Here is a 20739-nt window from a genome sequence, read left to right as displayed (position 1 = left end):
CAGGTCATGATAAGAATCTTATTCCTAAAGTCCTGAAAAACATCAGTGAATACAACAAATTGTCTTGATAAAATACACTGAGGAGACTCCTGCTAACACCAAATGAGCTGGTTTTAAGAGAAAAAGTCAAAAAACAAAGTCAAAACAAAATGTGGCATGTAATTTATACTTTTTCATTTTGCTCCTAATTACAAAGACAAATTCAAGGCAATGAACAAAAGATCATCAAATAGAGCAGTGGGCAGGTTTAATGAGGAGGCCACTGGCAACTGAAGACTAAAACAAATGGTCTTTTATTCTGTTTTAACTTCTAGCCGACCAATTTGGAGCAGGGCTGCCCAATTATGAAAAGGAAGCACTGATAATATGCTAATATGGTATTAATTTAAATAGGTGCAGTCAGTGAATCTGCTGCCAACCTGTCCTCCATGTGTGAGAAAACACAGCTTGACTTAAGAGTAAGATCCCTGTTGTGATCTGTGAGTGGCAGGTAAACAAACCCAAACTGCACTCGATATTATTATTATAACTTGAAATGTCACTTTGTCTTCCTACAGCTGACTCCATCAGTTCAGTATCTCTGTACCTGTTGTATCTTGAGTTAGATCAGTTAAGCTTTAAGTGAGGTATACTGTGTTTCTATGACACTATCAGCTTTTCAGCACCCACTTTAGTCTTATCAGAGTTTAAAGATCTGGAAGAATTAATTTAAAATCCGTTTGTTATGCTGAGCTTCAATAGGGGCAGGAAGTTATTTGGATGCCCAAATTGTTGAAAAAGAGTGAATTTAATTATGAGATAAAAGGTGTATCTTTCAAAGAACAAACAATCATTTTTGCTCATGATGACAGGAAATGTAGCCGACAGCTGAGAAACATTCACTGTCTTTCCTAACTGATCGAACAACATCAAAAAAGTGAGAAAATGCTCCCTGTTTATCAAACTAATTAGCTTAGAGCTATGGTTAGATCAAGATGGAGTCATATATAGATAAACAGTATATATAGTGTGAACATGAAAAATGCATTTTATATAATATAATTTATTTCTTAGGGCAAACATTTTTTGAAATTCAACTCCAGCTAACCTCCCACAGAACTGCTGAAGGATGTTTTACAACGGCTACATGTGAACCCATTTAATTGTACAGTAACAGAACACACTCAGCTCATTTACCAGGACTAAAAACACCCACACATGACAGGAACAAGTAGCACATTGTAACAATACTCCAAGAATAAAACACATAAGGACCAATTTATGTAACAAACCTGACTATAATTGTGAAGGTATTTTATACAGTGCGAAATAAGTAAATAGTGTTTTATAAAAACATATAATTGGTATATAAAACATATTCGATAATAAGCTAATGAATAAATAAATAAATAAATAAATGAATAAATAAATATTGGGAAAATGTTTAAAATCAGCAGATTTTTACAGCTGGAGAAAACAGCAGCAAACTGGGATTGTATGGGAGGGTGCATATGAATGTGCACATGTGGAACATTTTGTGTAGTTAACCTTCTCTAAATAAAGTTTCTAGTTAAACTGTACAGGAACCAGAACCACTCACAAAAACTGAGAGTAGAGGTACATGAAAACCATGAACAATACACTGTAAATCAGAGAACAACATCTAAGCCACTGAACATGGCAACAAAAGAGGCTTTTAAGAGCTTCATTAACATTCATGCACACATAACCTTGATTGCATTTCCAATGTTCATTTGTAAGGGTGGGGGCGGTGTAGGTGTTTGGTCTTGGCTCTCTTTGAAAGTCCAACCCGGATCGGCCGTGTGCATGTTCTCAGAGGCTCCAGTCTCCTGTGCGGCTCTGGTGGTCCTGCAAAACGAAAACACCACATAAATACAACAGCACAGCATGAATCAGTCGTGCATGCCTTCCAACACTGAAGCTTGTGGTCTGTAACTCACAGCAGCATCATTAGCGACTTCATCCTGTACTCTACACTGAACATTGGGTATGGATTTGTTTAGGCCCAAAGGCCCCACGGGGCATTCAGGCTTTTCTTTTCTGTTAATGGTTCATTACATTTAGCAACAAAAAATGGACATCCTGTTTTTCCTGATGCTCTTTTCCCCAAGATTACCATAATGCTTCTCTCTTTGCAGACAGAGTAGTCAAGCTATTAGACAGATGTTTTCCCCTCAAACTGACAAGGGGAACACATTGCACATCCAGGTTGTTAGACTGACTCGCCTCTGAAATATTCATCCCAGTTTACTCCCAGGAGACACACTCGGATTTATAAGCAGTGGAGACCAGCAGAATGAGGAGGAGACTGGAAGAAGCAGGCTCATGTGCCACAGTGTACTTCAATGTTTATATTGTTTCAGTCTCTTTTTGATACTTTTTTAAATTTACTTCTTTATTTTAATGTCCCTATATAGTAAAAAATTAAGTCAAAATGATCAGTCTTACTGACTGATCTATACATTAACCCAGAAGCTAGTACAAAATATAAAGATATTATTAATAATGTTGAAAACCTCTCAAATGATTCTGTAGGGTGCTTTTTTTTCATTTTTAAATATCCAAAGAAAACCAGCCATTTTATCAGCAAAATGCTCAGGGGCTTTTCAGTCTTGTCCACCATTACAACAAAAACTCACTGAGGCTCAGTTCTCCCAAGAATGGTGGACACATGAAGGATGGAGACCACATTTTCCTCCTCTGCTCCATCTCCTGAGGCTCTGAAAGTAACATATTGACAGTCAGAGAGAGAGACAGAGAGGAGCGGCTAATTCTGTCTTATTTGTTGCTCTGTTTACCCTTAAACAATGTTTTTGCATTCAAGGCGGTGTTATCATTCCACTGCAGCGTATTGAGAAAGGGAAATGAATATTTGAACATTCATGAGAGGAAGCTGTGTCAATTTGAAAAGAAATCAATAAAAGTAATTGTATTTCCTCACTGAATTAACCTGGCAGACCCTGTAAAGCCTATAACCTAACAACACTCTGGTAAAACAGTGTTTTAACTATACAAGACTGAAAACAATGGAATGAAAGAACTAGCTTTAATTAAATTTTTATTTAATGTGTTTCAGACTTGTCATTGAAGAAATTGAAATTTTCTGGGTGACCAAACCACTATCTTACTTTAAATTTAGTTTCAACTTTGTTAACTGCTTCTTTTGCTCCTGAAGATTCAATGGGTTTTGTTGTGTTTTCCTTTTATTGTTTGAACAATGGACAAATATACTGAATTAAGAAGAGTAAACTTTCTGAACCTCTGTGTTTCTCTGCAGTGGACTCGGGTGTCTCCTGGCACATCTGGCTGCCAACGGGCACCTCTTGCTCACTGTCACATCTGCCAGTGCTACAAGAAACCACTGGATTACCGCCACACATTTCCAGACAGTCTTCATCAGCACCATCTAGACAACAGACATGGAACAAGATATTTTCCTGGCATTATTATTTGAATATAATCATGGTGTCAATAAAGAAGGTTAATAAAAACTGACAGCTTGGTCTTCAGCTTCATTTTCCACTTTTCAGAAAATAGGAGAAAACTGCTAAATTGACTGAATTTCATGTGCACTGTTTTCATAGTAGCAAGGTGTAGCGATACATCAGTTTAAATAGTTACAAAATGTGACATTTTGGAAATATGCTTGTTCACTTTCATGCTGAGAGTTGGACGAGAAGATTGACACCACTCTCCGGCCTTTATGCTAAATATGATGCTACAGCTAGCTGCTGATTAGCTTATCTTAGCATTTAGACCGGCAGCAGGGTAAAACAGCCTCCTTGGGTCTGTCCACAGTGAAAAAAGATCTGCCCTCCAACACCTCTAGGGTTGAGTAGTGAACAAGTTATATCTAATTTTTTTAATGCCTACAAAAAAACGAAGTGTAAAAACAGCAAGCTATGGTTTTATGGGAGGTTATCTGCTAGAATATTTGACCAGGCTCTGTGACTTGTTATCACTGCAGCAGAGACTCGTATTTCAAGATTTGTTCAAGGAAATATTTCACTTTCACTATCTACTGCTCTGTGGATTTTCAACATGCACACTGAGACAACTTATTTTTTAAAACTACATTTGAATGATTTGTATATATTTATATATTGTATACTGACATTACATTTGTCTAGTGGTGAAGGGAACTACTGCTCAGGTTGTAATAATATTTAGTTGTTTTATTTTATTTATTTATGTATGTATGTATATATGTATGTGTGTATGTATGTATGTATGTATTTATTTATTTATATTAGTTTACTTATTGTGATTGTTGTTTGTATGAGGATAGAACAGTCAGCAGCACCAAGAAAATAATGTCTTTTAATAATAATTAAGTACAAATATAATTTGTCATGGTAATTAAATAGTCAATAGACAATAAATATAACTGACTTTTGTAAATTATGAAACATGGATAGTCAATTAATCTGAATGGCCAAAGAAATATTTCTAATGGTGCTTACTGCTTCAACTTCCCTTTTAATATTACTAGAACCAGTCTTGGACCAATGAAGTGACTAAATTTATTCATTATATCATGTACAGTAAAGGTGAATCTCATTATTTGTAATTACCTGAGGGTGTGTCTCTGTGGTGTCCCAGCTCTGGGCTGCTGATATGTTCTTCGCAGTTTGAGGCATCGCCCACCAACACTTCAGCTGTATCACTACACTGCCCTGGTGTCGATGCTGTACTGTCGCTTGAAAACTCATTTATACTAATGTCAAAATACAAGTTCAGCTCTTTCAGGACCACGTCGAATTGCTTTTTCATCTCAAACTGAGGGCAGCCGTTCACATCAGATGGACTGTCACTGTCAGTGGAAACAGTGGAGGTCACCAACTGAGGGTTGAATTCATCCTCAATGTGCTCATCAGAATCACAGGCTGATTTACACTGAGGCTGTTGCTCTGGCCATGCGAAAGCAATAATATCTGCTTCTGAGATAAAGTTTGGCATTTCATTACAAGTGGAATCAGTGCTCAAAATTTCATTTACCATGTTCTCAATGTGACACTCCAATCTTTCCACCTCCTCCTTCGCCTCTTTCTCCTCTTTCTCCTCTCCTGGTATCTCATCGTACTTGTCACTCTCTGCCCCTGGCATGGAGTGGGAAAGTTGTCGCTCTGATGTTTTCAACAGCTGCCCGGGCAAGCTGGTGAGGAGAGGCTTGCTGCCCAGGCCAGCAGCATCGTCATCATCATCACCGTCTGGTGAGAGCTGGATTTTTTCGAAAGTGTCAAAACCCCCCGGCACCCCATCATAGAAAGTGAAGGCAGATGGCACTGGGGAAAATCTGTCATTACAGTTAAGGGCTGTGGGGTTCTTGTTAACATTTTGTGAATGGCTGAGATCATGCTGGCATGGCACAACTGCATCACTTGTTGGAGGAATGGTGAAGACTAAAAGTTCATCTTTATTTTCATCCATAAATGTCTTAGCTCTTTTTTGGTAATCAGGGAAACGGCTGAGTTTATCTCCTTGTTCAAGTTGACTAACTTGGCTTACTTCGCTGTCCTCTGTCCATTCACTGACAGATCCCACATGTGAGACTTCAGTCATGTCTGTTTTGTGTTCATTTTGTTGCTGCAGATCATTGTCTATTTTCACCAAAATATTCTTCTCCACACCAATATTTTCGTGCCCATCAGTTTTCATTTCTTCTCCAACATTTGTCACTTCTTTTCCTTCCTTTTCTTCAGTTTTTGCTTCATCTTTGATAAGAGTTAACCTGTTGTTGCATTCACTAGTTTCTCCCTCTGTCCAGTCACTGATGTATTCACCGGTTGATATTTCGTTTGTGTTTTCTTTGTTTTTTTCATTTTGTTGCAGAAGTTCTTCCTCTGACTCCTTTGCTTTCTCTAAGTTCCAAAGTTCATCAGCTTTTATTTGTTCCACAAAACTTGTCACATCCTCTCTTTCTTTTATCTTAGTTGTCTCAGTCTGTGAATATTCAACCTTGTGTGTCTTCAGGTGGTCAGGGCTGACAGGAAAACAGCTGGACTGATCCTGCTCTTTCAACTCATGTCTCACAGAACTGTGGCTTTCGTGTCTATCGTCCCCAGTAGGAGGAGGCTTCGTGGGCCCGTGTGGACTGCTGCTGGGACTAGATTTCCAATGACAGCTGCTTTCATTGCCAGTCATGTTGTATGTTTCGTTGATGGGGATGGAACAAGCCTGTGGTTCTGTGCACGACTGACATAAATCCTCTTTTTCATCTTTGCGCTGCTGTGTTGTGCTTTGCTGATTAAACTGCCTGGTCTGGCCGGGAGATGAAACCACATGTGATGGCCTGACGTCAGAACACAGTGGAAGAAGCGTTTCCGTCTCGCAGACTTTTACTGATGGAGATAATTCTACACCTGCACTACTCTCAGAGTTACAGCGTTTCTCTTCACCCTCCCTGTCAGTTTCACTCCAGATTGCAGGGTCAATTACACCGAAAGGGCCTGGATCATTATCTCCTTCAGCGGGCTCTTGACTGATTCTTGCAGGCATTGGAGTCTCTGTTGTGTGATCAGCTGTCTCACTCCAAGCTTTGGCTATCATATTGCCAGCAGCATTCTCTCCCTCTGCCTCACAGAAGTCATCAACTTCAACACTCACATCTACAGCTGCAATATTTCTGGCTAATACCACATCATAAGAAACAGTTGATCCTTCAGCACATTCAGAAACAGTAGGGATTGAATTTTTGCTCATGCCATTCTCATTAATGTTGCCTTTTGTTTCCCCATCACAGTTGGCAACATTTTCATCCTCAGAAATCTGCAGTTCTGATACTTTTTCCTCATTTTTTACACCTTCTGCCAAGTTCCCAGACTCTTCTGGGTTAGAGTAAAATGATTTTGAGTCTGCATAATCACCGGGAGATATATGACTGTTACCCTCTTCCTCTTCTTTGCTGAAAAGGATATTCTCACTAAATACCGGCTTGTTCTTCTTCTGATTACTTGCTTTATCTTCAGAAGATTGGCTCCATATATTACAGAAACCTGCGTCATGCAGAGCATCTTCATAAGTGCAATCAGACGGCCATTTGACCTCTTCATCACTTAAACTAAGGGTGAATGCTTGGATTTGATTGACATTATTTTGCACCTGTCTCCCATCTTCGTCATCTCCAACAGGAAAACAGCAACCACCAGGGGGCTCGTCTTCAAGTGATTTCCCCAGCCGTTTGCAACCGGGATGACTGGACGTGTCAGCGCTGGCGTCGTTTGAAGTGTGAGACTCTGCTAATGCCCCACCTGCACCATCAGACGGGCATGAGCTGAGCTTGTCAGTTTCAGTAAGTGGAGGCTGCTCATCTTTCCCCAGATGTAGGAGTTGTCTCTCAGCAGTGATAAAACAGGCTTCAGACAATCCTATGTGTACATCATCTGTGAGTGCAGTAATAGGGGTGACAATAAATTTAGTGTCTTGTGGTTGCTCATAAAGGTTTTCATTCTGAATGTCTTCACTTTCTGCTGTGCATACTCGTACCACATTCTTCTGTAGGGTATTTTTTGATGATGGGGAGCCAATCATTTTCCGAAATGTCAAAAGCTCAGGAAAGTCAATGGTTCTTTTCCCACACTGGTTGTTTGTCACCGTACAATCCGTCCTTGGCCGTTTTGGAGAGAGTGGTGAAGTTAGCTCTCCCTCTCTTTGTGGACTGGTGTCTTTGTGTGTGATTTTATCCATTTTCTTCTATCTGCTAAACCAAAAATAGAAACCGCTTGAGCATGAACAGCATCAGAAAGCCACGCTGCTCAGATCAATAAACGTTACTGTATCAAAAGAAAACAATCATGTCAAAAATGTAGATAACATACATTACTTATTTCTAGAAAAAACAATTCCACTTTCGAAGAAGACTATTCAGACCAGAAAACAAAAATAGGCTGGTGGGTGACGGTCTTGCAAACTTCAGCCTGTACTGTAGTCTATATGCCCATCTGCATTTCCACAATAGCGAATATGCTTTGTTGTATAATAGCTACAGTAACTCACCTTGCAACAAATCTGCAGCTCAAGTCACATTGAAGTAATCTCACAGTGAACCTCTGAAAGGACATAACAACGTAATATGCAGTGAGAGGATTTCCTATACCAGAACAGCTTGTAACACCAGCATGACACTGATTCACTGTACAGAATACAGAAATGGCTCTATAGCACTGTCATTGTTCTGATGCTTCCCTACTTAAAACAACCCCCATCAGTTCCTGACAATGTTAGCTTTGTTACCATTTAACACAATAGGCCATTTTCACAGCAAACATTTTGACTTGTCATAGTGGGAAAAGCACAGGTGTTATTAATAACATTAACAGCAGCTCTGTTCTATTTAAGTGTACCAGTAAACCAGGACAGTATGACAGTGAGCCACGCAACATGCACAATACCTGAAACCAAAGTAATTCGGCCCTCACTAATTTTATGATTCACTCCTGTGCTTTTCCTACATGTCAAAATGTCTTCAGTAGAAAACACTTCTCATACTCATGCAAATTAATGCACTGTTAGAAAGAAACATTTTAGGACACCAGGGTATGGGCATCAAATATGTGATGCATCTGTTACCTGGCAGACCAGCCTGTCACACACAGGCACATTTACGAATGTTAAAACACAAGAGGGTATTTTTATTTGCTGTATAAGTTTTTGCACCTATTTTTCTCAAGCACTCTAAAATGTTATAACAAAAAATAAATAAAATGATAATGCTCCTGCTGCCATATCCATGCTTTGTAGCAAAATGAACTTGAATACCACATGATATTCTACCACCACTCAACATTACACAACAATTCATACCAACAGGCCATCTCTTTGTGGGATAAAAAAAACTTATTTTAAACTGCTGATTTGCTGTTTGGGCTGATTTGTGTCACACACCCAGCTTTCGCTTCCATTTACCTAGCTAAATTTTGCAAGAGAAAATCTTTTGAAGCTAGCTCGATGCTAACATTAGCTTCTGTTTATACTTGACTTTCTATGATAGCTAATAGCTTTGGCCAGTTAGCTAGCTAAAGCAAGAGTAAAAATGGCTATACATAGATGAGCTGCTTTTTCAGACGTCGGTTTTAATTTCCTTCAACTACCAACTATACTACAGGCCATTTACAGTATGTTAAATAAAACGACTTTAGCATTACGAATCGCACAAGCTAGCTTACTGAGGTATTGAGATAAGCAAACCCTCCATTAGCTAAACCGTACTTCCGGCTATTGCCTATGACATTATCTGAAGCTAGGGAGCTAGGTATATTTTACGTCTTTATCCATCTATTAATTGTTATTCACGTTACTAACCTTTATGAATTAGTTTGTTGTGCATTAAAGTTGACACACCCAGCCAAGTAACTTGGGTTAAGTAAGCTGGTTAGCTAATGTGACTGTGGTTCCTGTTATCCTCGGTGTGGCGCGAAACTATTGCGGATGATAAGCCAAACAGATGGCTTCTAGTGGTTTAGCTAATTTGAACATTGTGGGGATTTTCCTGTCATCTTCAACAGATTAGAGCAGCAGTTTGCCCTATTTTTAGCGCTGGACGGCACCGAAAGGTTATGAAATAGCTTAACTTTATATATGAAAACTCGTGCTTGTGTTTGACATTTCTGGTTGTCTTTATTTTTCTTAATTCGTGGCAGCATCATCCGAGAGTCAACGACCACACATATAGTTAGTGGCAGCCGGAGAGGCAGAGATGTACCGCTCGCTCTCTCTCTCTCTCTCCCTCCCTTTCAGTATCTGTCTCCTCCTCTCTGTTCACTGGCAGCAGTGTGTGTTCAGCAGCATCATCCTACGGACCTGCGCCGCTTACTTTCAGTCGAGGCTGACTTTTCTCCCGCACAAAAATAAAAAAATAAATTAGAATCACCACAGAATTAAACAAAACACACTAAAGAAATATTAAGCTACAAGTGGCTCGACAGAGGAGCATTTTTAGTCGTCTGAATCGCTTGTTTTTTTCCCGTCTTCGCAGGTTTTTGTGACCACTCCAGACATCACACCGGACTTCTCCCGTTCACTCCGCACTCTCGCAAGGTAGGATGGATGCTGTGGATAAGATATTGAATGATGCATGGAAAAAACAATTTCTTTCATCATTGATAACTCAGTTTTCTATGCATATTGGCATGATCCAACCCGGTACGTCATCCTTTTGGTTTCATAAGTCTAATTTATGTATTTATTGACGTGTTAAGTCCATATAAATGAGACGCAAATTACAATAAGGACATATATAATTTATCAATAGAGCATCGGCAGTTGTTTTATTCATCCCTGGTGGTATTTGCACGTTTTGCACGCAAACACTTATCAACATTAAGATGATGTGGGTTTGTCTTGCTTGTGCTTTACTCTCACTGCCTACACACACACACACACACACACACACACACACACACACACACACACACACATCAGGCTTTTATTCATCAACAAAGTGAAGACAGACAAACCAGCATCGGTCAGACTATTTGATTTTGGTCGATTATAATTAGCCTCTGCATGGATTGGCTTCTACAACATGGCACTATGTGGTGTGATATATCCTGTTGGTAGTTTGGCACTGGTGCTGATGTTGCAAGGGTGTGTGTGTGTGCAGGAGGAAGGTGGGGGTGTGGTGTGTCTCCTTAACCCACATCATCCTCATTGGGAGGCTGCTTTTTTGCAAATCAATGCAGGCATGACCACATCTCATCCACCAGCGCCTCTCCTGCACACACACGCGCGCACACACACACACACACACACACACACATACACACACACATACACACACACACACAGCACACACACATATATATTTTTAGACAATAAGGCAGGATTACACCGAAATCTACCAGATTTACCAGAATCAGACCCCTGCCATGTTCCTATCAGATGGTGCCTCTGGGCCGGGGCTCTGCCTGCCTCTCAAGGTCATCCCCTGTTGGCAAATGATGGCAAAGGGACGTTGTTATGTAATAGCCCATCGCCTGGCTCAGAGGCAGGTCTGCTGCTTGTTACAGGACCGTAAAATTACTCATCTGACAATATATCTTTGTGTCAGTCTACACCTGTCTGCTCATGTGTAACTACATCCATGTTTTTTTCTTTCTTTTCTGGCGGTGCCAAAGTCCCAATGGACTGGGAGATACAGGGCTATGACTCAGGTTTGGAGTCAGCATGGTGCTCTGCTCTGCATAGCACTGCAGACTGACCCAGAATGTCTCGTCCCAGACTCAATGTCTCGTCCAGCTTAAAGAAAAGCACTGACATTTTTCAATTATGCACCAGCTGTCTGTAGATGTGAGTAACTGGTGCAAAACATTGCCATGCATAACATTAAGAGCTAACAGGGGGGGCGGGGTGTGTTCAGTGTTTCGTGCTAACAAGAGTCATGCCTCTGCATCCGTCTCCAATCACACCCTGATTACTTTCATCTCACTTTCCTTGCATGAATCCTTTACCTCCTCTTTTCCCTGTTTGCTGCTGGTGCACTTTTCTCCTGTGTTTATCTGGTGAAAAAGAGTGAGCTGGATAACGTGGAAAAAAATGTCATTATTATCTGCCAATGAGCCCCTGGAGACAGGGCTGGAGACAGGGCTCATTGGCAGCTTTGAAAAATTACAGTGGAGATGACTGCCTTTAAAAAGGATATTTTAAACTGTGAAGGAAGATGTTCCAACCTATCATGTTGCCACTTGCGTCACTTCAAAGGTCGTGCAGTTACAGGTTTTACAAAAAGTGAGCTGAGGGGGGCGGTATTAAAAATGTGTGATTTATTTAAGTGTCAGATAGCCTTTTTGCACACCATAAATTAATCACTCAAGGATTAAAAGTAATTGCATTTTATCATATACAGTATAAGCTATTTTTTGGCAGTAAGGCCCAGATGTGACTGTATGATATGGGCCCCCCCCCTAGCAGCACGCTGACACAATACAGATGCAGATCCTGCTCTGCTGCTTGTTGCATGAATGAAGGTAGACAGAGTCATGAGTAACACCTGCATTATGATGCAGTTCCCAAGAACATTGGGAACATATTAGAAGTGAATGAACATTTAGCACCACACCAGAAGCTTGTAGCTGTAGTGTTCACTCCTCAGAGGTTTTCTGTACTGTGTGTGTGCTGCAGCATCACCTATGCTGACAGTATGCTCATAATGCGCTTGATGATTTGTGTTGTCCCAGGATGCAAAGTGCACACACATTCACAAACATGCTCAATCTGTAAAGATAAGTCTTAAAGACAATGTGCACATATTTGAGTTATGGGTTGGAGATATATTGTATATATATAAGAACACACACACACACACACACACACACATGCACCCACACCCACACCCACACCCACCTACACAGTGACATAATGGCCAGGCTGTCACACATCTTGTGCTCTCATCTTTCCCGGGACACATCTATCTCCTGCTGCAGCTGCCGTCTTCAGGTTCAGCCCATCTTGTCTCGCAGCCCATATTGTAACAGAAAAGTGTTGGCAACGTGATGTCAGGGTGCACTGCCTCCTCAGTTCTACTGCAGTACTGAGAGAAGAAGAGGGTAGTTTTCATTTGAGACATTTGGACATAATTGAGTGAAGTTGCTGCCTACATAAACTGATAACACACTATACTGTGTGCAGTGCAGGACTGTTTGATTTTTATTAAACGAGCAGTTGCAGTTCAGTCGAAATTTATAAAGCATCAGATCCACTTATTGATCATACTGAATCCCTAATTGAATGTATTTGAGTAGGTAGTCTGTTTGGGAGGAGATCATTTCATTGTGATCTGGTGCAATAACAAAATATCTTTAACGGAAAGTTAAGTTTGAAATATCGGAATATTTAAAAACTAAAACTCAAATATAATTTACCAAGGAGTAAGACTGGTAATTTGCTGACTGAATAACAACCTAAATATTTGGTAAATGGCTTGTACAGAAAGAGAGAGGAGAGAGAGAGAAAGAGGGTAGCTTATCTTGTCAAATATGAAAACATGTATTCTTTGCAGCAGCATCAGCATTTTTCAACAAGACTAATAAAACCTAATCTTCACAGAGCCCACACCACTCCGGCTCAGTCCCTGCCGTTCAAATCCAGCCCAGGCCCTTTGCTGAAACATTAAAGGCAAAAACTGCCCAAAAAATAACTACTAAATCTTCTTTGGAAAGATGGATTGCATTATGGAAAAATAGGTTCCAGTGTTTTTGAATTTTGACCCATATTAGGGAATAATGTCAGGATATCTCAGCCTCTGCTGTTTTGATTCTATTTTTAATCTGTCTCTCACAAGTCTCTTAACTTTATGGACATGCAGTATTAAATCGCTGGATTACCCTTTTAATGAATCCAGCTCTTTTACTTCCTTGGATCCAATCCAAATATCAGTGCACAACCCTACTAAAAAACAAATTCACGTAGAACCAAAAAGGAAAATTGTCATCCATTATTCCTGGAGCAATAAAACTGAAATGAGAAGCATTCATGCGAGGCTCTGCAATGAATGCTGTAGCATAATTTTCACTTATCACCAAGACTTATTGTGAATGCTACATGAGTCAGACAGATATGAGTTTGTGTTTTGAAGGAAAAAGCTGCAGTTTTGCTGATCCACTGCTACTGTGATTATAGTTGTTGCCAAAAATATCAGGAGACAAATTTAGTTGATTTTCACAATGAAACTGTAGTTGATGGATCACAGGGTCAGTTGTGAATGAGAAAATAGTACAACTTCCTCTCGTTTTCAGAAGCAGCTGAAAGCACTGAGAACGCCCAGAGGGTCATGTTCACATGAGGGTGTTTTTCTGTGCTCTTGAAAAGCTCCTATTTGAGCGATGGACGCTTTTTTGTGCTCATATTGTGTAATCTCTGTCATAACAGCCGGACACAATATGGCCTCCTCACACACAGACCATGGTAGTAGATGACCCGCCGCTCCAGTGCTTCAAATGTAGGGGAAAAGTTTGGATGAATGGGATGTTGTGGTGCTGTGGCTTTGTGTCCCAGCTCCGTAAATGATCCATAATTCTTAGCTGAACTCCCGTATTTGGGAGTCAAAAAGCAAAAAGAATAGGGTCTTGATTTGTGCAAATGCAGGTCATCAAAAGCCTCTTGTAAATTAATGACGGCTAGTTGAGTTGACATTCAGCCAAGCTCACATACAGCTTGAAATGTGGCTTTTCCCTTATTAATTCATCAAAGATCTGCTTGAGGTGATGTTTGTTGGTGGGCAGCGGCTTCATCGGGGGCTCAGCTGATAGTGAGAGTTTCTTCAGGTGCGATATTCGGTCCCGAGGGAAGAGACTTTTTAGTCGCATGAGTCTTTTCCAAAGGGAAATGCACAATAGAGCAATAGATAAATCAACCAGGTTGATATGTTGGCAATATAAGTTTATTGCCAATATATTAGTATCAGCGTATACGTCAGCCCAACCTTCAAGAAACTGGAGCACAGAGATGCTGAGCTAGGTTTGAGCCACATTATATAACAGTGTGTCAACAAATGTATTTTTACACTGTAAAATCAAGTTTGTATCTTGATCACAATAAAAATGAAATAACATTTGAAAATAGTGTAAGGTATCTGTATCAAGATTTTAGTTTATGTTATGTTTATGTTTAAAAGACATTATTATAAGCTAATATATCGTTATTCTTAACCTCCCAATTATTGATATTAATATCAGTCCTAAAAATCCTGTATTGGTAGTTGTATAATGGGTAATACAGTTTTTTCATACCTGCAGCTGTTTAAGTTGTAATAAGTTCATTTATTTGCTGTGTTGCCCATTTGGTTCACAGGCGGTGAAGAGCCATGATTAGTCATTACATAACTTCAGTTTTGTGCATTATTAATCCAGAGTTCCTCTTCAAACCTGGTTCCCGCTGCGCCTGGCTGAAAGCATTTTTCAGAAGTGGATTTGGGGGCAGAGTATATCCCTCTTCCGTGGACAAATGGTTTCCAGATTGTGTCCCAGGGGCCGTCTGAGCTGCTTGCGAAGGTTCCAGAGGTCCTTACCAAATGAGGAATTCATTTCATTTTTTTCTTCATTGGCTGAGGCTAACTTTTCTGATCTGACGTGTCACTCCCTCCACTGCTCCCACTCTCTGTCAACAACAACCAAATTAGATAAACTGCATATACCCACAATACACACACACACACACACACACACACACACTCTCATATCTATATGCTAAATATGACGCTACAGTTGGTTAAATTAGCTTAGCATAAAGTCTGGAAACAGGTGAAAGCGGCTTCAGACCCAGTCCACAGGTAACAAACTCCTGTGTTATCATCATTGTGAGGTTGCCAGGCAACCAGTGCACACTCCAGGAAGTCGATGTTCCCAGCCCCAGTTATACTCCGACCTCTAATAGTCACATTAGTTATTGTTGTTTTTAGGCTTTCTTTTCTGAAAAGAAAAAAATGGACAGGACCTTTGGCCAGGCCATTAGTTTCCCTTAGTCTTCTTGCTATGCTAAGCTAACTGGATGCTTACTGCTTCTTTTTTAACATACAGACATGAGAGTGGTAACGATCTTCTCATCAGAAAGAGAGCTACCGCATGTTTTTCCTAAAATGTCCAACTATTCCTTTAAAGTACCACAGTGTTTGATATGTTTTAGCCGATTATGCTGCCTTCCATTGAACTGTTCATTACAGTATGAACTTAAACTTGCAGAGGCTTGCATAAGATAATGTATCACAGAGGACCTTTTTACTTTATTGTTATGGTGTAGTTATGTTATTGACCTGATGGAGCTGTCAGCAGGGACCGTTTTGGAAACAGTGTTCATGTTCGTGCGCAGCGCCGTGACAAACTCAAACGATGATCAGCAAGCGAGCCTGGGTGCTGTGTTAATTTAGTCATTTCTTGCAGTAACAAGGTTGCTGTTTGGCAGCCAACTTCAGAGTTGGATGTTGGAGCGTCTTTGAATGCACCACAGGGAGCATGTTTAAAACGGGCTCTGCTCTCAGTGTCATTGCAACACAACAGTAATGAGACGCTGGTGTTAAAAACAGGCTGCAAAATGATGCTCTACCGATCTCAAGTGAATTATAGCTGTGTTGATTTTCTTAGCATATCGAAATAAAAACTTAGGACACGACCATGAGGAAATGGAGCTTAGTAAAAACCAATACATAATGGCAGGCCGTAGCAAATGACTGCAGCAACTCTTGGATGTTTGCCTGACTCTCCCCTCCTCGCGCCTGTGCATGCAGAGACAGATTGGCACCACACATACTGTTGCTGCCTCACATCTCCTTTGGTCTTTTCAAGCTAAAGAGGTTTAATAAACCATTTCAGCAGAGAGAGCAAGAGTAGAACATGTTCCAAAACTCTTAACCATCTTTTGCAAATTATGATAATTAGGAGGTTGGCTGATGAACTAATCGAGGCCATAAAGTGGCAGCATTAGCACAAACAGCGAGACACAGAGGCAGCTGGGTGCAAACAGCTGCAACGGAGAAATTAAGGGACATTAAATAGCAAAACACACTTGAGTTCCTCTCAAAAGTCACAGCGGGCCAAATACTTTAAGATGTCATTATAACCCATTTCAAAATCCAGAGATGCTCGCCAAAGGCAACAACAGGAAACCGCAAAAGGTTTGATTGGGAAAAAAAAAAAATCACATTACAATACGCTGGAGCTTGTAATATTGAAAAAAGGAAGGAAGGGGCCAATCACTTTTCCTCACAACAAACTGATTGAAATTATTGGGCTGAAAACCTAGTTCTATTACTCAGCCCTCAGGCTATTTTACTTTGGAATGAAAATTAAAAATATACAATTCCACTGATGTTTTATAAAAGAATTTAATGTAAAAACTCAGACTGGATTTAAAAGGTTCAGAGTTCCCCTAAAACTAAAACAGCAACGAACAAACAAAACTATGAAAAGGCAGCCGCTCCAAGAACGACAGAGAAAGAAAGTTGCATGTTTTGCTGATAGGACTAATTTCCCACAGGTGACACTATTCCTGTGCTTCATGTTACAGTTGTTTTAAAGTGTATGTTTAGAAGGAGCATTGGTTTTCACAGTTCCCATCCCATAGAAATCTGTTTTTCAGCCTTGATGAATCACTGTTCCAATCACCCACCAAACTTTTACTGCAGGTTCATATCAAGTAGAGGCACTTTGTGTTCTGTATGAATTGAAAAATTTCTAACATGAATTATTTTCTGCGTGTGTGTGTGTGTGTGTGTGTGTGTGTGTGTGTGTGTGTGTGTGTTCCCCCGTTTGCAGGCAAAATGGGGAAACAGAACAGCAAGCTGACCCCTGAAGTGATGGAGGATCTGGTGAAGAACACAGAGTTTAACGAACACGAGCTGAAGCAGTGGTACAAGGGATTCCTGAAGGACTGTCCCACCGGCCGACTCAACCTGGAGGAGTTCCAGCAGCTCTATGTCAAGGTGAGGCTCCACTGACTCACTTTTCAGGCCGGCGACAGACTTGAAGGATTAACACACGTATGCCTTGACAATCGTTTTATGTGCTCGCCACACACACAGAGACTGTGAGCATATAGATCTGACTTGAGTTCAGAAAAGTCACTGGAAAGTTCAGCCACAACAACAGGGTCCAGTCCAGTACGACTAGACTGTTCGCTCGACAGTTTATCAGACTTCAGCTGAGAATCACATATTGTATATATAAAACATGGTCAGGGAATTAATATATTAGCTACATAATATTAGCTGCGAATATATATATATATTTTTATTATATTAATGATAAGTGAATGGTTTATTTTTGAAGACAAAGCTAAAAATAGAAGGTGTACAAACTTGTAGTATAGTTAATTTCTATAAAGATAATTGGTTCAGTTTGCACTCAAACCTTTTGGGTTAAGGTTCAATCATTTTTGTCAAAGCAGCATTGACTGAAGTTTTTTCTGGGGGGTGGTGGACACTGACAGATCATCACCATATAGTTGTAATGGTTAGCGTGTTAGCGTGTTAGCGATGAGAGTCAACCAAAACATTAAAGTTTCAGGTAAATTCAGGTTTAATGTGTCATTTGTTATGTTAATGGTTAGGTTTTGATAAAGTGTTTCTTAATTTAATGTAAAACTGGCCAGATTGAGTCTGTAGTGTCGTTTGGATTTTTTGAAATGAATAATTCACTTGTAGTACAAATTAGTACAAATTTCCCATGAGGTGAATCGGTCATAGTTGCAGTAACAGTTGTAGAATAGTATTGTTTGATTAGCAGATGCATCAGTGTGGGTTTTGAGCTGGGGGGTTTTTTTTCCCACAGTTGGTATTAACAGGGTTAACAGGGTTTGTTGGGGGCCACAAGAACACACTCTGAATCACCACAAAAACCATTGAGGGAAAATTTAATTCCCATTATAAACCCTGCTAGATTTCAGCCGGCATCCTGCCACGTTCCCACTTTCACCCCTCCTGTATCTGGGCAGAAAACCAGCAGAGAGGCAGATATCAGAGGCGCTCAGATGATTATCTTCCCATGCTAATATGTAGCCTAGCGTATCTCATTACCTCTGACAGAGCAGTGTGAATTTATGCCATGATTTATTCATTTAGTCTTATGAAAGAGAGAGGAACACACTCACAGAAACAATGATGATCTCATAATAAAAGAGAAATGAGAATAAAATGGCTTCAAGTATAGACTTAAACAAATATTCCCCACTGTTAGGAATTCTTCTTCAGCTATTACTAATACCACTGTCTGCTCCTGATAATACAAATGAATAAAGAGGGTTTTTCGGGCTCGAAATAAGGCACATCTGAAAGCTCAGCTGAACCGTCATTTATTTATTGATTTGTTATAGAAAAATATATTTACACATGTGGCAGGTCCTAAACAGATGCACGAGGAAGCCCGACTGTGACTTATGCTTTTAACTACTACATTATTAAATGAATAAAAGGAATACGAAGCAGCCACATTCAACTTTGAACAACAACAAAAAGAAGAATACAAATGATTTATAGTCCATTAGTGAATTATATTATAACACAGTGTGAGTAATAAACTTGCAAAACAAAGGTAAACTCATACACTTATCTGTGCTGTTAAGTTGCTTTAATCAGTTCAATCATATTTATAATACTGTATAGAGTAATATTGTATGTGCCTATCTTGCATTTGCACCAAGTGTTCTCATGGAAGGAAGTGCTCTGAGTAATGTAAGAATAGGTATTAATCTTTTATCACTGGTGCCAGGAAATGCCTCATAACCGGAGGGGGCTGTGGTTACATAAGGCATGCTTGGGCACTGGGGGTCATGGGTGCACTTCCTGTAAATGCCATTGGATCTCATGCGTCATCTTTGCCCAGAGGAGACAAAAAAAAAACATCAAAAAAAGAGAAGGTATGGCTGCAGTGATTTTTTTGGAAACGTGAAGAAAGCACATCTGTCATCGCCGGGAATGAAGTTTTCCAATTTTTATTAATTTGTCTCATTAAAACCTACTGGAAGGCATCAAAATACTTTTAAAATTGAACTACTAAAATGACCTGGACTCCTGGGAAATAAGAGCAAGTTGGCAGCTGTGATAGAGAGACACAAACACAGCAGAGATCAGATGGAATATCCCCTCAAATCTCTTTACAACAACGCACAATATGACAGTAGGCAGGCAACTGTGGCAGGGAAATCTGCAGCTGCACAGAGGGGGCAACATGGCTCACATCTAAAGGGGTCTTGTAGGTTTCTAGCGGGTAAATCCTGATATTGATGCATCCTATTGTGTTTCTAGGCAACAGTGTATCAGTGATAGTGCTTTATTTAAATCCAGAGGGCTGATAAGTGGAAAAACTGTCTGCCATGACCTCACATTAACGGGACAGATTGTTCCTGTGAAGAGTGAGTGTGTGTGTCTGTAAGTCTGTGTGCGTGTGTGTGTGTGTGTGTGTGTGTGTGTGTGTGTGTGTGTGTGTGTGTGTGTGTGTGTGAGTCTGTGTCCTCGCTGTGCATGCATGCATGAGATAGGCTACTTTCAGTTTACACCTGTGCACCCACCCGCCCCTGCACCTTCGCCCACGTTTGCACAGATCTGCACCTGTGACATTCGTCCAGCAGCCCTCCCCGCCACGGCGCTAAACGCAGTGTTACCTCCACTCGGCTGCCTGCCTGCAGTCAGTGTATTGTTTTTGCTCGGACATATAGACACGCTGTTCTCTCGCTTTTTTTTTTCTTCCTTCCTTCTTCTGTGCTCTGTCTCTCACAGCTTTAATTCCCACTGCCTTGGTGGAGGTAATTATCTCTTAGGTTGTGAGAAGCGAGAGAGAGGAAGGGAAACTGATAAAGGATGAGAGGCATCAGAGAACAGGAAGAGAGGAAGAAACAGGAGGGAGAGAAAACAGGTGTAGCATGTCGGCTGGAAATAATGAGCGTTCGTGTCTGAGGGCAGTCTGTGATATTCATGTGTGATACAGTGTTGTAGCAGTCTGCAGTTTTTCTTTGTGTGCTTTAACCAAAACTGATCACAGTTTCATTTGATCAGAGCTCGTGGCTCATGAATGACTTGGTATATCATTATAAAAGAAGTCATTAAAAGGAAAAGAGCTCGGGTCTTTCAAAAAGTCAGATTGCAAATATATATGTTCTAAGAATTACTTTATGATGTGCTGCACTCAGAGGTTTGGTTAAACAGATGCATTAAAACTTTAGATTGAATTTTGATGGTTTCCAAATGATAATCACACAATTTGATTGGCCATTAATATGGAAAATTCATAGGGAATAGCTTATTTAAATGGATGGATGGAT

The 20739-nt window shown here is 40.2% G+C and overlaps 2 protein-coding genes across 2 annotated transcripts in view; one reads left to right on the top strand and one right to left on the bottom strand.

Annotated features, from left to right (window-relative positions):
- Window positions 1-1729: 1729 nt before the first annotated feature.
- LOC147817749 (uncharacterized) lies at window positions 1730-7686 on the bottom strand. The gene is made up of 4 exons (XM_087169612.1): window positions 4575-7686; window positions 3260-3406; window positions 2640-2720; window positions 1730-1848 (listed from the first exon to the last, which is right to left on the bottom strand). Exons 1-4 carry the CDS (start codon window positions 7684-7686, stop codon window positions 1730-1732), a joined length of 3459 nt encoding a protein of 1152 aa, XP_087025738.1.
- Window positions 7687-9761: 2075 nt separating this feature from the next.
- The window catches only part of vsnl1a (visinin-like 1a), a 32627-nt gene continuing 21649 nt past the window's right edge, over window positions 9762-20739 (top strand). The window contains exons 1-2 of the mRNA XM_023430191.2: window positions 9762-10035; window positions 17241-17407. Coding sequence (XP_023285959.1) covers window positions 17246-17407 — 162 coding nt within the window. The 5' untranslated portion in view covers window positions 9762-10035; window positions 17241-17245. The remainder of the gene's footprint in view (window positions 10036-17240; window positions 17408-20739) is intronic.

The sequence above is a fragment of the Seriola lalandi genome, unplaced genomic scaffold, assembly GCF_002814215.2.
Source record: "Seriola lalandi dorsalis isolate HSWRI2012SDOR001 ecotype SW California unplaced genomic scaffold, Sedor1 jcf7180002054901, whole genome shotgun sequence".
In the NCBI taxonomy this organism is placed as follows: Eukaryota; Metazoa; Chordata; class Actinopteri; order Carangiformes; family Carangidae; genus Seriola; species Seriola lalandi.
The sequence above is the reverse complement of the archived record's forward strand: the minus strand, read 5'-3'. Positions and strand labels throughout refer to the sequence as shown.